This window comes from Semicossyphus pulcher, unplaced genomic scaffold (genome assembly GCF_022749685.1).
Source record: "Semicossyphus pulcher isolate SPU_LCO1_2020_fin unplaced genomic scaffold, fSemPul1.0.p SCAF_15, whole genome shotgun sequence".
NCBI lineage: Eukaryota > Metazoa > Chordata > Actinopteri > Labriformes > Labridae > Semicossyphus > Semicossyphus pulcher.
In genome coordinates this window covers 20,937,822-20,953,458 of record NW_027211659.1, presented here as the reverse complement: position 1 = coordinate 20,953,458, position 15,637 = coordinate 20,937,822, and the positions used below count along the sequence as shown (strand labels likewise).

Here is a 15,637-nt window from a genome sequence, read left to right as displayed (position 1 = left end):
TGATGAGGTTGTTTTTTGGAGTTGCTTGTCATGTCCCCCTTTGTATATGTTGTATCAGAGTACGAAGCTTTGCAGAAGTGGAGCCAAAGCGATTGGTATTTCAAACAAGCAGGTTAGGATGTCCACATTAAGACAAAGTAAAACTATCTGATGTTCGCTCACTTGTTGGTATCACTTTGACATCAGTTAGAAATCGGTGTCAGACTGCATGGGGTTTTGACATTTACATTGCTGTTGTAGTCTAATCAATGATGATAGCAATAGGAAGGTATGCCAAAAACGAATTACACTTTGAATCTGTTAATCTGTTAAAGCTGCGGAAAACATTTGACCACTGCAAAAATATGGTTCTATGCTACTATTTATGCAGTAGCTTTGTGTTTGTGAAAATTAACTTTTGTTTTATTGTATAAAACATTTCACCCTACTTTTAAATAAAATATTGTTATTTAGGTCTTTTACTTGCAGAAAATGACAACTGATAAAGATAAAGAGATGCCAAAAATATATACCTTTTTTAAATAACAGAATACTAATGTTTTAACTGAGGAAGAGTTCACAAATCAATATCTGGTGGAATAACCAGGTTTATAAATACGGAATTCATGTGTCTTGGCATGCTCTCCACCAGTCTTTCACATTGCTGTTGGGTGACGTTAAGCTGCTCGGCCTTGTTGACCTTGTTGGCCTTGTCGGCTTGTGACCATCCGTCTTCCTCTTGATCACATTCAGGAGGTTTTCAATGGGGTTCAGATCTGGATTGGGCTGGCCATGACATGAAGAGAGAGATGCTGATTTAAGCAAAAATTGGAGTGGTCTATTTTTTTTCCGGAGCTGTATTTCCTTATGTTTCATCATTTACCATTATTAGCAAGCTAATTCCACTGCCTATTTTATCCGACACTGCACACAAGCGTCCAACATGTTGGCATGAATGATTATTTGAAATATATGCAGAGACTACAGGTGCATTGGTTAAGGGAACTCACTGAGCCCCATGGAGCCCATAGCCTAAAAATGCATTAAGGAGTTTAAATAATACCTATGCTTTTTAAATAGTCCCAAACAACAAATGGATTACAATCCCTTTCTCTTAAATGACAAATACAAAAGTTCAAATAATTGTGACTGCGAATATTCACTGGTATGAGCCCAACAGAAGTACTTTACAGGAGTTCTAAAGGGGATTCACCCATCACCCAAACTGATGGGAAAAAAAGGTATTCGCAGAAAACCAGGTTGTTTGCATCCTTGCACATTGGAAAAACAAATGTTCTCTCTGTATTTACAGAAGAACAGAGGGAAAATACAAGACCTGCTTGTTTTTAGGTCAACAACCCTCTTTGATCTCTCGTTACAGTGGGGGAGCCAGACAGCGAAGAAGACAAGAGATGGAGAGGTAGAGAGATAACAGCTGTGAACACACTGATCTAATCTGATATTCAGGGGGAGTGCATGGATAATGTCTTACATGGTTTTTTTGAACTCCAGAAACCGTGAGCCTCAAAGTCTGCCAGTTGAAAAACCTAGAGGGACACTCAGATATAAGGACTAAAGATAAGAGTTGTAAACACACTGATCTTATCTCAAAATGAGGGAGATTAACACTTAATACAGTGTCTTGCCTGAAGCTGTTATAGATAATATTGGACAATTTTAGATACTTGACTTTCAGGACATGATCTAGAAAATATTATAGTAAAATTCCACCAGAGTTAAAACACCATGTAGATTATTCAATGTTGATAGGTGTGTGTTAAAACCCCACCTCTCCCCCTTCTTTATCTGTAAACAGTAAGCCTTTCTACTCTGGCAGTTGACACAAGAGTTTGGTATGTTAGCTGTTGGAACAACCAGAAGCGGTGCAAGGCCTGTCAAATGAACAGGACCACTTCAACTATGAACTTCCCCTGACATTTTAAGTGACAATAGCAAACATATCAGTTTGTTTAATATCCAAATGTAAAAATTTTAATTTTAATTATTTTTTTTTTTTAAAGATTAGTGCTGCATATTCACGATTGAGATCACTCTACAAATGCAAAAACAGTCCAGTCTTTTTATTTGGTGCGTGGTGTTACAGAGAGCTTTTACAGAGAAATTGGCCATTAAGTGTCCATATCTTTTTTATTTTTAAAGTATAACCGGCGGTTAGCAGAAAATGACTCTAGCTTGCAATCAAAAGCTCACCATCTTCGTTTTCCTCTGACTCACACACTCTAGAACAAAATTGTACCAAAAGCCCTGCAGGTAGCCAGAAAAAATGATATATTTCAGTGCACATCTGTCCCTTAAACAATATGCATGTAGCATGTTTAATTTAGCCAAAGTGAATAATCAATTGTTATATTGTGATAGCTTAAGAGGAGAGCCCATTAACGTGAAAAGGCCAGTGTGTGGACTTTGTTTGTAATTAAATTGACATTCATGTTGTTAATCCTATTTTTTTTCTTGGACAATATATCTCCAAAAAAAGTAGATCTCATGACAGATCGAAACTGTGCAAAGAAGTAAACCTGGGAACACTACAAAACAGTTTCTGTGCTTCTGCTGTTCATGCAGCAGCTCACCTCAAATAAATTCAGCTAAAAAATAAAAAAAACATTTCTAAATGTTGGTCCTCAGTCAAAAGTAAGAGGTCTGGAATCAGTGCAATTCAGCAAGCTGGTAATTCATACCACAGATAAAAATACTGCTGGTATTTCGTAGTGATCATGAGTACTTAAGCACCACTGATTTGAGTGGAAAAATAACGTAATCTGAGTAAAATTGTCCCTTGACCTATCTTATGACCCCACAGCGACTGTGCCTGTCTTTTGTGAAATGCAATGCAAGGAATTGCTGATGGAAATGCCATGGTAACCAACCAATCCCCACACACCATGCTAGTATTTTAGCTTTCCATATTTAAAGGGAAAGTGCACATTTTTTAAGCTAGGTTGTATCAGCATCTCAACAGAAATTATCACGCTTACAGGTCACTTAGGAATACATACAACATCCATATTCATATGCATACCACACAAGTTGTGCTCAAGGTGATTTTTTGCTCATCCCATTAAGGAATGTTACATTTTAAAAAAACTAAAAAAAACACAATACTCGTGCAATAATACTTGCAATGTGCACTTCCAAGTCAACCATTTAGTGCACTATGTGCACTGTATTGCATTTTCTAGTATTTAATATTTATTGTGCACTGTGTGCACTGTGTGCTTCTTCTCTTTCCTATTTGCTGCGGTGCAACACTGAAATTTCCCCGTTGTGGATCAATAAAGGTTTACCTATTCTATTCTATGTAGCCTCATGATTCAAATTTAGATCCTTACTACAAATTTTTAATGGTCTACCATATTACAATACAATAAGTGTCAGCATTGGATGAACACATTATTATGATTTGACTGCAGCAAAGGCGGCACGTGTCTCCTCCCTTCCTCTCCCTCCCTCTCTGTAATAATTGCCTGTGCTCTGGCACAGGGCCAAGCTCTTTTAGAGTTTTATCAGCTGTTTTGGCCACGCCTCATCAGAATTCCTGCCCTGGCTAATGAAACTACACAACACACCCACAGAGGAAGGAACCCTTTCATACACATCCACCTTACAATCCATGTGAGTAAATGTAAGCATTCACATGTGTACATACAGTACATAACAAGATTACAAAAGCAAGTAGCTTTAAACTTTGTTCCCACAAATGTAGTCATATTTGGACCACACACTGCACTTTTCGGACTAACATACTGTTAAATATAGACACTAAGTATAGTCTAATAATATACGTGTAAAATCCTATACACATTTACCTCAAAATATATAAACACTTGTATGTTGATTTAATTGTTTGAAATGCTTAAAGACTACAGCAGACTGAACCTGAAACCACATAGACAGGCATCCTTAAACACACAATCACGCACTTCTCTGTTTGGCCAAAGGTAATTAAGAAGTCTGTCAACAAGCTGATAACTTCCTGACAACTCCCCATAAAAAACAACCTCTGCCTTCCTGCCTCCTCCCTCTTTCCGTGGCCATGTTTCCTCTTCGCACTGCTGTACCTAGCTCCCTTTTACATTTGTCATCTATGTTCTTATTTCTTCAAAAAATTATTTATACCCTTCATGCTTTGTCTTTAAAAGACCCTTGTGCATTATTGTTTTGTTTATTTTCCAATACTGCTACCTACAGTCTCCTTTTCCGCTTGCTCAATTTCTACTTTACCCCCTTATTCATTTATCAAAAGTTAAACCCTCGTTATTATTGCTGCTAGCAGGCTGTTTTGCTCCCTTTTATAACAAATATTGACACATCATTCTGTACTTAGTTCCCTCATAATGAGTGAGGCGAGCTGCTTTTTTGCTTAGTGGGAAAGGTTACAATCGGCATTCAGACCCGGTTCAAATTATTCTGCAGTAGACCACAGCGGCATTGATGGTAACACAAACGTTACGCTAATCTCTGCTCCCTTTCCGGCGCAATGCTATCCCCCGTCGGCAACTTCTGCGACTGAATGTTTACTAACCATGCTTCCGGCGCGTTTGTGACGTCAGACGGTGACGCAGAAAGTGGTGTTAGGGAGTGATCTGTGAAGACACCTCCCCTTAACAATACACTATATCTATTTCTAGAATGTAATCAAGCGTTGTACAGTTTGTGCAGGAATGTGCAGTATATTGACCAGGGAATGTGCAAAATGTTAAAAATGAACTGACTCGGAAATAGTCTCCTGAAGTGTATGATTAACCATCAGAAGTCTAGTATTAGAAGAGCCTTTAAACAAAAAGCAATAATATATATATATATATAATATATAACTACTTCCTTTTTGGTTCCACACTGGGAACCACAAACAGGTATTCAAACTGTAAATATTACGCTGTGATCGAAGTTCAAAATTCAAAGCAGCTGACACGCACAAAAAATTCAATGTTAGACTAAACCTCAAAGCTCACCTCACCTAAACAAATCTTCAATGCCTATTCAAATGTTAGTTCCTCTTAAGTACCACGATGGGAACTCCTAACAAAGCAGCTCATAAATGGGACTGCCAGTGTCAGTTAGCTACAGTGGATACGTGCAGGAACACACAAGATTAAAAAAAACTGTTTTTAATACATGCAGCATACTTGCTGAGAAGGAAGAACGCGATAAGGAGGAGGGGAAGAGAGAGCGAGACAGACAGAAAGCAAGCCGTCTCTGTGACAATTTAAAAACATGATTTGCCGAGCACTGGGAGGGAGGATTAGGGACTGGACTGCTCCACAACACACACATATCCTGGTTTTCTAATCCTGGGACACATTAACAGCCGTAATTACACAGCTACAACAGATTAGTGTTGCAGGGAAATGATGGACTGATGAGAAGAGTGAGAGAAAAATACTGCGAGAAACAAATACAAAGGAAGAAGACAGGATGAGGTGAAGCAATTAAGGAGTTTGCCTATTCTCCATCCAAGAGAGGAGGAACGAAGGGGGAAGGAAAAAGAAGTTCAGAAGAAGCTGTCAAAGGGGGAGAAAGGGGAATATGAAAAAGGTGAACCCAAAAAATAACATTTTAAATGTCAAACAACAAACAAGGAGAAGAGAAAGAGGCCAGCACCAGCTAAAAGTAGGAAGAATGACAGCGGAAGGAGAAGTAAAAACAGAATTAACAAAGGGAGGTTGCAAAGTGCTGACAAAGGTGAGAAAGGGAGTAGGAAGAGACAAAGAAAACAGAGGAGGAAGAGAAGGGAAAGAAGAAATACTTTAGCAGAGCTGGACTAACCACCCTATCAGGGCTCTATCTTTTATCCAATGCAAAGCTGTGCACCGTGTAGCACAACTGTCACGTCTACTTGTTTAGCAAATGTAGTTGTCACACCCTGGTCAGGGTCATGTTTTGGCACATTGCTATCTATCTATACGCAGAAGAATGCAATTGGCACAGTATTTTCCTGCTGTTTAAAGGGCAAATTCCTATGATTGTAAGATGCATCTAAATAAACGGGTTCACAACTCATTTACAATGTGTATTGTTCCTGCTGCTCCTAGAGGTGTACCTGGTACAGCCACATCTGGATTTTTAAGTAAAGGAGAAAGGACAGTCAGACTGGTTTAATTTATGTGGTTAATTAAGTGACTAATTACAACCCCTTTGCCCCCTGCGCCTTCCTTGGTGCCTAAATTATTGGCCTTTCAACCTGCAGAAGTTTAGGTGGACATGCTCTAAATGCACTTGTGCCATGCACTTCAGACAATGCATTATAGGTCGTTTAGTAGAGTCTACAGTTTGCATATGCTTAACAAGGCAATGCATTCACTCATACAGGAAACAAAGTATTTAAACACTCAGACACGTAATCAATACAGCAGGGAGATGCATCATTACACATTGCAGCCACAGAGAAAAACACCTGGAGCAATCACTTTGTCTCTCAGTGAACATTATTAACATTAAAAATGTTGCTGCTCTTGTATTAGACCTGAGATAAACTTCACAGCAACATGGTGTGTTTTTAGCTTTTGCATTTTAAAGTCAAATTCTAATTAGTTTTTGTTAAGTAGGTACATTTCTCCTTGGTGTTTGTTTTGACTTGGATACTGTATCAGTTGGAGTAAACTGTATAATAACAAAAGTGGAGTGAATATCTTTGCAGACAGCACTCACTACAATATTGTTATCCAGGGGGACTGAATTTTTTTATTGGACTTATGATGTCAGTATAGGTAATATGATATATCTAATGTGTTATACCATTAAAAAAAAGTGTTATATAACACTTAATTCAAAGCAGTTAACCTATTCTGGAGATAAAATTGTTACTTGTTTAGTATTGCTATGTCCAATCTATTACTCTAGCACGGTATGCAACTATAGGTCTCTTTAGTCATAAATGGACCTAAATTGTTTGTGACCACCACAACTGTACCCATAGAGGACACAGAGCTAACAGTTGCTAAAAACCCTCTCTTTTGTATATTGTTGGAAATAACACTGAGTGTGCAGGAGCTGAAAAGATAATGCGAACAAAAAGTAAGAGCTAGTGGCATCACTGTAGCATACTGTTTTTTCTTCCTTTGGTGCTGGCCTATAATCTCTATGCAGGGCCCCAAAAATGAATGTAGAAGTGCCACTGTGTCTCCATCACTGTGTGCAGACTGCCATTAAAGTTATTGGGAGGACTGAAAATCCCTCCCTGCAGTCAACATATGAGTGCTCAGGCAGGCCCAGAGAGTTCTGTCTGACCCGTCTCACATCCTCCACTCTGAATATGAACTTTCACCATCTGGCAGACGATGCAGAGTCCCCAAAATTCAAACTAAACCATTTTAAAAACGAATTTTTGCCCACGTCGATCACAATTCTAAATGCTTCCTGAGGTTAGATGGATTGTGGATTGTGCAATAGCATCATGGTGTTCCTATATTTTTATATTTTTATTCCAGTATTCTTATATTTTTATCTTTTTCTCTTATTTCTGACTTTCTTTTATGTGGATCTGTGCAATATGGGTTATGTGCAATAAATATTTGTGGTCTTTTCACAGGCATGTACTCTTGTTTACATGTGGATTGTGTTGGTTTTTAGTGTTTTTAATTTAGTGATCCTACTGTAATGGGAGCAAGGTGTGCGCAGCATTGGAGTCCAAGATAAATTTCCTCAAGGGGACAATAAAGTGTATCATATCGTATCGTATAATCTTAACTGTTTCTTAATTGAAGTGCAAGCAGTCAGGGGTGGGGACATCTGGGAGAAATGCCATTTCTGCTTTTAACTTAATTGATCAAAAAAGCTTGATTTGGTTCTATTTTTGATTCAGAATTGAAATGATGACATCCCTAGCCCTTACGCACGCACACTATCAGGACCTGGAACTAGCTCACCTAAATGGAATGCATTTTTTTTTTCAAAGCTGGTACAACATACATAAATGTATGCTTTGAAAAGGCATGACCTCAGATGCCAGTCAACACCTGCCAATGGAAATTCACAACCAGAAGCTTAAAGATTAGACACCGTTTTTAACGATTTTGTCCTTTTTAAAAAAAAAACAAGCAAAAGAAGATTCTAATTTTAGATTAATTGTTTGAATGTGTAAAGAAGGTAAAACAGTATTCATTTCTCCTACTTAAACCCTGGTAGTTTTAAGTCTTTAAACTAGTCATGTCTACTTCTAGGCGGAACAGAGTTATTTAATAAAGAAGAACAGAAGCAGAAGGAGGAAGTGCTCACGGAGGAAGAAGAGCTCAAATTAAAAGGAAGTGAGGGTTCCCGCTATGTGAAAGGTAAAGAGCCAAGGTACTTGTAAGAAAAAAGAATTGATAAATAGGATGATGGGGACAAAACAGAAGGAGCCTTGAGTGGAGAAGGCTGATATAAGATAGATGAAAGAAGATTAAGAGGCAAACAAAAAGGTAAAGAGGGCAAGAAAAAGAAGAGGGTAGAAAAGATAAGTGCATCTCCAAGTGCTCTCTTGGTGTCTATCTCACAAAAACACAAACACACACAGACACACACAGCTTCTACATCTCCCCTTCAATCACACCTGAAGCCATCTATCTATATGACTGGTGTGCTCTTTGAATAATGGAGCCAATATGAAGCGAGGCACTGAGAAGATTTGGTCGTCTGATAGGGGTCACAGGGTTCCTGCCCTGAGAGCAGCACAGGGAATCAACAGCAGTCATAAAGGAATCATAAGAGGGAGTCATTTGCATTTTACACTCACAACTAAAGTGGAAACGACTAATGCCTGCTCCTGTCTAGACTTTCGTAATTCATATCAGATATTCTTTTAATTTTTTATACTGCAATTATGGAGAACTGGACCTCCATGGCTCTGTCTAATTTCCCAAGACTTTGGGAATGTGAAAATCATATGGCCCTTTCATGATATAAAAATGACAGAGCTTTCGATTATTCTTTTATGACTTCAGGGAAAACCTCAAATGTTATGAAAGTGCTGTTTCATAAAAAGTTATCTCGCCTCTTCTCTCTTTCAGGAGTTCATAAAATCTTTACACATTATTACAAAACTGCTCCTGGCATTGAATAATGTCACTAGCTGATGGCCTAAAGGTCAAATAGACTGAAAAGGAGTTAAAATTGCATTTCTTCAAGCTTTTGTTCATGTTCATAAGCACAGTGGGGTATTTTGTTTCAATAATTAGTTATTCTTGAACTAAATGATTGCCACTCAGGCAAATGACCTGCACCCACATGAAAAAACATCCATCATTACTGCATTATAAGTGCCAGAATGTTAGTTTTACTTTGAAATTGTAGTCCTTTTTTGACAGCAAGCATCAAAAACTGTAGGCATTCATACTATTCAGTTATTGTTTTGGAACCAAATACATTTCAAGCAGTACCCAGTCACTGTCTTATTCAAATATTGTTGGCGTTTAATGAAAAACTTCTTTGAGGCATTTCACATGGTGCATCCTTCATCATATTGTTTACTAAATTAGGCACAGCTATACCAAAACACAGTTAAATTTCAGAACATATTCTCCAGAGAGGCTAATTGTTAATGCTATTAGTAAAAAGGAAATTAATTTCAAAGTAATGAGCGGTACCTGTTCCAGGAGTTTTCTGTATCGCTGCGTGGCTTGCTGGATAAGGTCCCTCACAGTCCACCCCTCCTTGCAGGGCACTACCACACCTGTCTGCCCAAATGTCACCGTCACCTTCATCATAGTACTCTCTGCTTCATCCAAGATGCAGGCCCTCTGGATGTGGGTTATGAACAGTGGGGTAAATGATGCAGGAAAACTCAAAACTGTCGAAGATCCCAAAGACAGTCTCAGAGATGTGGCCGAGGAGAAAAGGTGAAAAAATAAGTGGAAGAACTTGTGAATGGCTTGTTGTCAGAAACTGAAACTCACTTTGCATAAGTCACACAGTTTGTCAAAGTGGTCCAGGGTCAAAAAAGCCCCTTACCAAGACAACAAAGTGTGTTTATTGCCTGCCCATGTCATTCCTACTGACTTTAACGGCCAAGGTGACAATAAGGTAATGATGATAACACGAGTAAGTACATCCGGCTGCGATGTTACTTTCTCATGTGATGGTTCAGAGGCTCATTTCTTCATCACACGTAGCATCCCATAAGTATTGATACTCTTCAGTTGTTCCATGAATAGCAGTGTTCAGTTTCCAGAAACGTTAAAGGTACAACAGTCCCTCCATTATGGAGTTGATTGTAAGCTGGTTCACGAGAATTGTGTGTCATGTCATTCCTTACTTAAAGCTTACTAATGTTAATTCTTGTTAACTTGACTTCACAGAGGTTAGCGGTCTGCCAGCTAGCTTCACTTGGCTAAAAAATGATTAGCTTGATACTGTAACCTGGCCTGGCAACGATAACAAGGATGAGAGCTGTCCGTTCGCTGTGGTATTAGATATCCTCAAGCCCTTCTCAACTAACACCAGGTGAACTGTTAGTTCTAGTTTTAACATACAAACAGAAGTTCAGCCAAACTTTCACATCAGTTTGCAGGCTCTTTTCTACGCGAGCTAACGTTAGCCACCTTAGCTGAACTTTGGAGGGAGGGATGCAGTCGCACAGGCATCATTCCAGAAGTTTTTCCTCTCGCAAGTTTCCTTCTTCCAGGCGGTGAGTAGCTTTGACTTCATCACCGACACACACTGTAAGGCATCGAAGCCGTTATTTTCACTTTCGAGCGCATGCCAAAGCCGAAGTGAAATAGACCACAGCACTGTTGGAAAAGTTTTAGGATTCCTTCACTGCCTTTTAGTCCGCTCCTGGCCAGTTCCTGACCAGCTCCTCCACCGCTTGTTACTGTCACTTTCTTAAAGGGGAAGTACTCCGTTAATGCGAGGATGAAAGAGAAGGAAGGTATTGCACAACTCATGGAAGAACAACATGAATGTATTTCACCTTTAACAAAGTTATGTAACAAGGGAACATTAACATTAATTTAGTTCTGTTTCTGGCCACCTTATGAATGTAATATTTACTGCTCTGGTTTATAGCTCTTTTTAAGACTCTCAAACACAGAGCAAATATATGCTTAATCCCTCTGTAGACACGAGGACAACAGCAGAGTCATATTTAATTCTCTCTGGGTTTTTAAATTTGAAGAATCTTTAACATTGCACTGTTTTTCTATGTTTACCATTTTAACTATTGTTAAGGAAAATACTGATTGGAGGAGCTTTAAAGTAGAAGTGTAGGCCTAACCATTTTTATAATCAATGTAAGCCTATAACCAAAAGTTAAAGTACTTATTTTAAAAAATAGTAGCACATTAAACCTTTCCACAGAATATATTCTGACATTTAGGTAGGTCACTTGCAAGTTACATAATAAAATTAGTGGTGGCTTAATTCCATTTAGCTGCTTGCAGTGGCTTTCTGGTAATCGAAAACAGCAATCATTCTTGTTATTTGTAAAGTCTGTGTATGACCAGGCAAAATGTAGGCAGTTTAAATAATCAAAATTTTGAACAGCTTTAAGCTGCAATAGGTAATAATTCACCCAGTCACAGAGACAACTGTAAACAGATATGATAGATATGGAGAAACCCCACAACTTTTCAGGTTTTTTGGATCAAATATTGATCAATAATATGTAATAACATAATAGTTGTTAGCTACTCCAGTCATCCAATCAAAATAAATACTTTCACATTGGACATTAGTCTTTATACTGTAAAAAGTGAAATATTTTACATCCATTGTGTAACAATATAGTTATCATTGAAGGGTATATATTTGTGACCATGTCCTTTTATCAGTACAGATAATAAATTAGTGTTTATGGACAGAACTAACACTGTGTATGTGTTGTTTAGTCAGGGAATGGAAGCCTGAGTTGGGTGACTTGCATAGAATGAGAATCTGCTTTATTGGCCAGGTATGTAAAAATCCAAGGAATTTGACTCCGGTTTAACTTCGCTCTCTATGTACAAGCATTAAACATTAAATATTAGACTAAAAACTACAAGCCTACATTAAACATTAGATATTAAAGTAATATGCACAAGCCCACATTAAACATTAAACTAATATGTACATGCTATCACAGACAATAGTGCAATGAAGAAGAGTACAAAGGATGCTGAAATAATGTGAAAAATATATAATTAAAAGATATATAATTATGTTACAGATGATATGAGGTAGACAGTTTTTCAGTATTTACAGTAAAGGACAACAGTATAGTACAACATAACAACATAGATAATGGAAAAATAATATATGTGAACTAAATGACATGCTGTGTGTTTTTTTTAACACTGTATTATTCTTTTGCAACTTTGAATTGGCTTTTTTATATATATTTTCAGCATTGTTGTTCCCAGCTGTCATTGGGGGAGTGGTGGGGAACATTCTGGACTGATCACCAGCTGACACATAAAGACAGACAACCTTTCATGCTCACACTCAAACCTACGGGCAAATTAAGAGTCACCAATTAACCTGACAAGCACGTCTTTGGACTGTGGGAGGAAGCCAGAGAACCCTGAGGGGGCCTACGCATGCATGGGGAGAACATTCAAACTACACACAGAAAGGTCTGAACAGGGATCCAAACCAGGTGTGAAGCGACAGCGCTAACCACTGCATCACCATGCAGCCCATAAACAGCTACTAGTACTAATATGTGATGTTTTACCTTGCAAATACTATAGTTGGCATGCATGCAGTGAAAGTTTCAACAATTTAAGGGTCATATTAAATCAAATGTCAAAGCTATAATATAAAGGGATCCAAATTTATACATGAGACAGTCAAATTTGCATCTCAAGAGCCTTGAAAGTGAATCAAACTGCTTGAAAATCATCAGCTGTCTGACAGAAGAAGCTCAGCATTATAAAGTCAGAGCCAAAAAGAATTATTACAAAACATTTTGGTTTTTCAGTTGGTTCATCTTCAAAGAGAAAAACCCCTCCCTGTGAGGTGGAGTTTGGCTTTGTAATTAGCAGCTCAAATGAATGCATGTGTACGTCTGCTAATTGATTTGGGCTAGGTTTAGTTTCTGGGTCACTGAATTCCATTGCTACTAATGAACCTCAAGGGAGGAGGAACATTGTGCATGCAAGCATTTTTTCTCGTTTCTTTCTTTGGTGGAAGTTTGAAAGTTCGAAGTGCACTTTGAATAATCATTTAGGATAACGTTTGAAATATCTGCAAAGAGAAAGGGGAACACCATTTTTTATATAACTTGCCTCTTTGAAATTCTAAATTTTCAATTAATAATTCATCACATTACAGAAATATAGTGTAGTGACAGTGTTCAAAATATTTGGAGTCATGCAAAATAAAAATACACAGTAAATGTTATGGTTGAAGATTATATGTTAAAGCAGTGTTAAAGCAACTTTGAGGAACTTAAATTCTGTGTTGATTTTGGAGAAAATGTAAACAGGCATTAAAACAGTGTGTTTCATAACCAGTTAAAAACTCTGACCTCCTACCTACGTGGACTTCCTTGCTCTATAATAACTTTACCTGACTTCCTCCTTTTCTCCTGTCCTCATTATCATAGCTGCTAAAGCACTCAATTCAATGTAAACATATGATGTTTTATGGCACTTACTAAACCGAATTACAAAACTGCAACTTTTGATCTCAGTCTACAAAGACTACATCCTAAAAATTATAAAACCACAAATATTACTACCCAATCCTTGTATCAAGGAGAACGTTCAGACCCTGGTTAAAATCCAACCTCTTCTGAAACATCAATTTAATGATGGATGGACGGACAAGTATTACTAGATGTAAGAAGAGAGATAGGCTGTAGTAGCTTCTTTCAATATTCTGTCATATCAAAGGAACCAATATTCTGTGGTTTCCATTTGCTGACCAATCACCTCCCTTAAGAAGAAGAAATCCCTTAAGAAATTATTAGATTGAATTGATGTAATTTAAACTAAATTTAAAAAACATTCCTCCATGTTATAAACACACTATATTTCTATATTAGCACAGTACTTGTAGGGACATAAAAGACTGGATTTTCTTCAGCCAACCCCTTCAAACAATCTTAACACGACTGCCAAAAAAAGGTTCCCACTTTTGTTTATTTGTCCCTCACAGAGAAACACTTGTGTTCAAATCTACGTACACCATATGGTTGCCTGTTCCCTCTCCTCACCCCATATGGTAAAGTCCTAACCTCAGCAGTGTTCCGTGTCTTGCCTCCTCCATTATGAACTGTTATGAACCACAGCGAACATGCTAGGATGTGAATGCTCCCCTGCTGCTGGGCCAGGTGCATCCAGACCTTGGCAAATAAAGCAATATGTGTGGCAGAACATGTCCAGCTTTTTTTTTTTTAACAAAGGGGAATATTAAAGGTTTCAGTGGGAGAGAGGAGAGCTTTATACAGTATGATGCTGGACTAACACATGCAGGAGGGAAAAGCACACATGCAGGGTTCACGTAAAGTACATACTGTACTGTACTGTCTCTCCATCACCGTCTACTGAAATAACACTGAAGAATAATGTTGAAGATCATGTTCTTATATTTTCCATCATGCAGCATCCATCATGCTTATAATTTACCCCTAGCCGCCTTAGATGAAATCCATTACCCGAAGGCATTCAGAGGTGAGAAGGAGAGAGAGGCACATCTAACATTGGACAATGAAGGACCACATATGTAACAATGTAAGCACAAACACTCCAGCTATTATTCCAGGGCAACTATTTGGCTTAGTGTAGATGTACCAAACCCACTTGTGTGAGGTTTATGTACAGTCTCTCATGCTTACAGGCAGCTTACAGAGATACACTCTGATATTTGGCTGGAGATGGCTTTAAAAGAAATGTGTTATTATTATAATTATTTATTATGTTTCAAAATACATGCAATGGGATGCTGGTTTAGCTCAGTTGTTGAGCAGGCACCCCATGTTTAGAGGCTACAGTCCTCGACACACTGATCGCAGGTTCGACTCCCGGTCTGCCAATCACGTGGTGCATGTCACCCCCCACTTTCTGCTCCCTACATTTCCTGTCTCTCTTAAGCTGTCCTATCTAACAAACGCAATAGCCAAAAAAAAAAAAGAAGCAATATGGAACCCACTTAATGCCTGCTAAATTGGTTGCTGCTGTTCTGCACAGCTCCAAGGGAAATAACTTTTTTGCCCCCACTTGACATGTGACAAACATGTGATCTTCAGTGGAATAAGCCCTCTTAAAACCAAAACAGAATTTCACTGAAGAGACAGTCTGTCTGACCTATTGAGGGACCTACAATACTTCCAAATGTATCTTTTTATTTAAATTGTATAATTTTATTCTTTTTATTTGTCTTATTTATGTTCTCTGGATATTGTAGATAACACATATGATGTATCATATGTCTTGGCATGCTATCAATTTTTTTTTTTTTTTGCTAACAAAGCTTGACAAAGCCAATGTGCACGACCTGCTTTGCAACATCTGACGGACAGAAAATGTTAGCCAAATGACTAAAATATGACTTTAAGTGGCTGAAATGAATGCATGGTTTAGGTTGCATTTTACTATTTGTCAATTGCACAGCAAAGACAGTTTGTGGAACTGAATACAAAGCACAAAAATCGTTGCTTATGTGTGTTTTTTTTTCTGCATTCATAACCAGAGAAACAGACGTGGATGACACAAGTGTCCAAGGATAGATTACAACCCAGCAC

General features: G+C 38.1%; 1 protein-coding gene across 4 annotated transcripts in view; it reads right to left on the bottom strand.

The window, feature by feature from the left end:
- The window catches only part of pard3bb (par-3 family cell polarity regulator beta b), a 235,392-nt gene extending 225,500 nt beyond the window's left edge, over positions 1–9,892 (bottom strand). For all 4 annotated transcript variants that reach the window (XM_069662799.1, XM_069662800.1, XM_069662801.1 and 1 more), the window contains exon 1: positions 9,561–9,892. In XM_069662799.1, coding sequence (XP_069518900.1) covers positions 9,561–9,680 — 120 coding nt within the window. In that variant the 5' untranslated portion in view covers positions 9,681–9,892. The remainder of the gene's footprint in view (positions 1–9,560) is intronic.
- Positions 9,893–15,637: the final 5,745 nt, after the last annotated feature.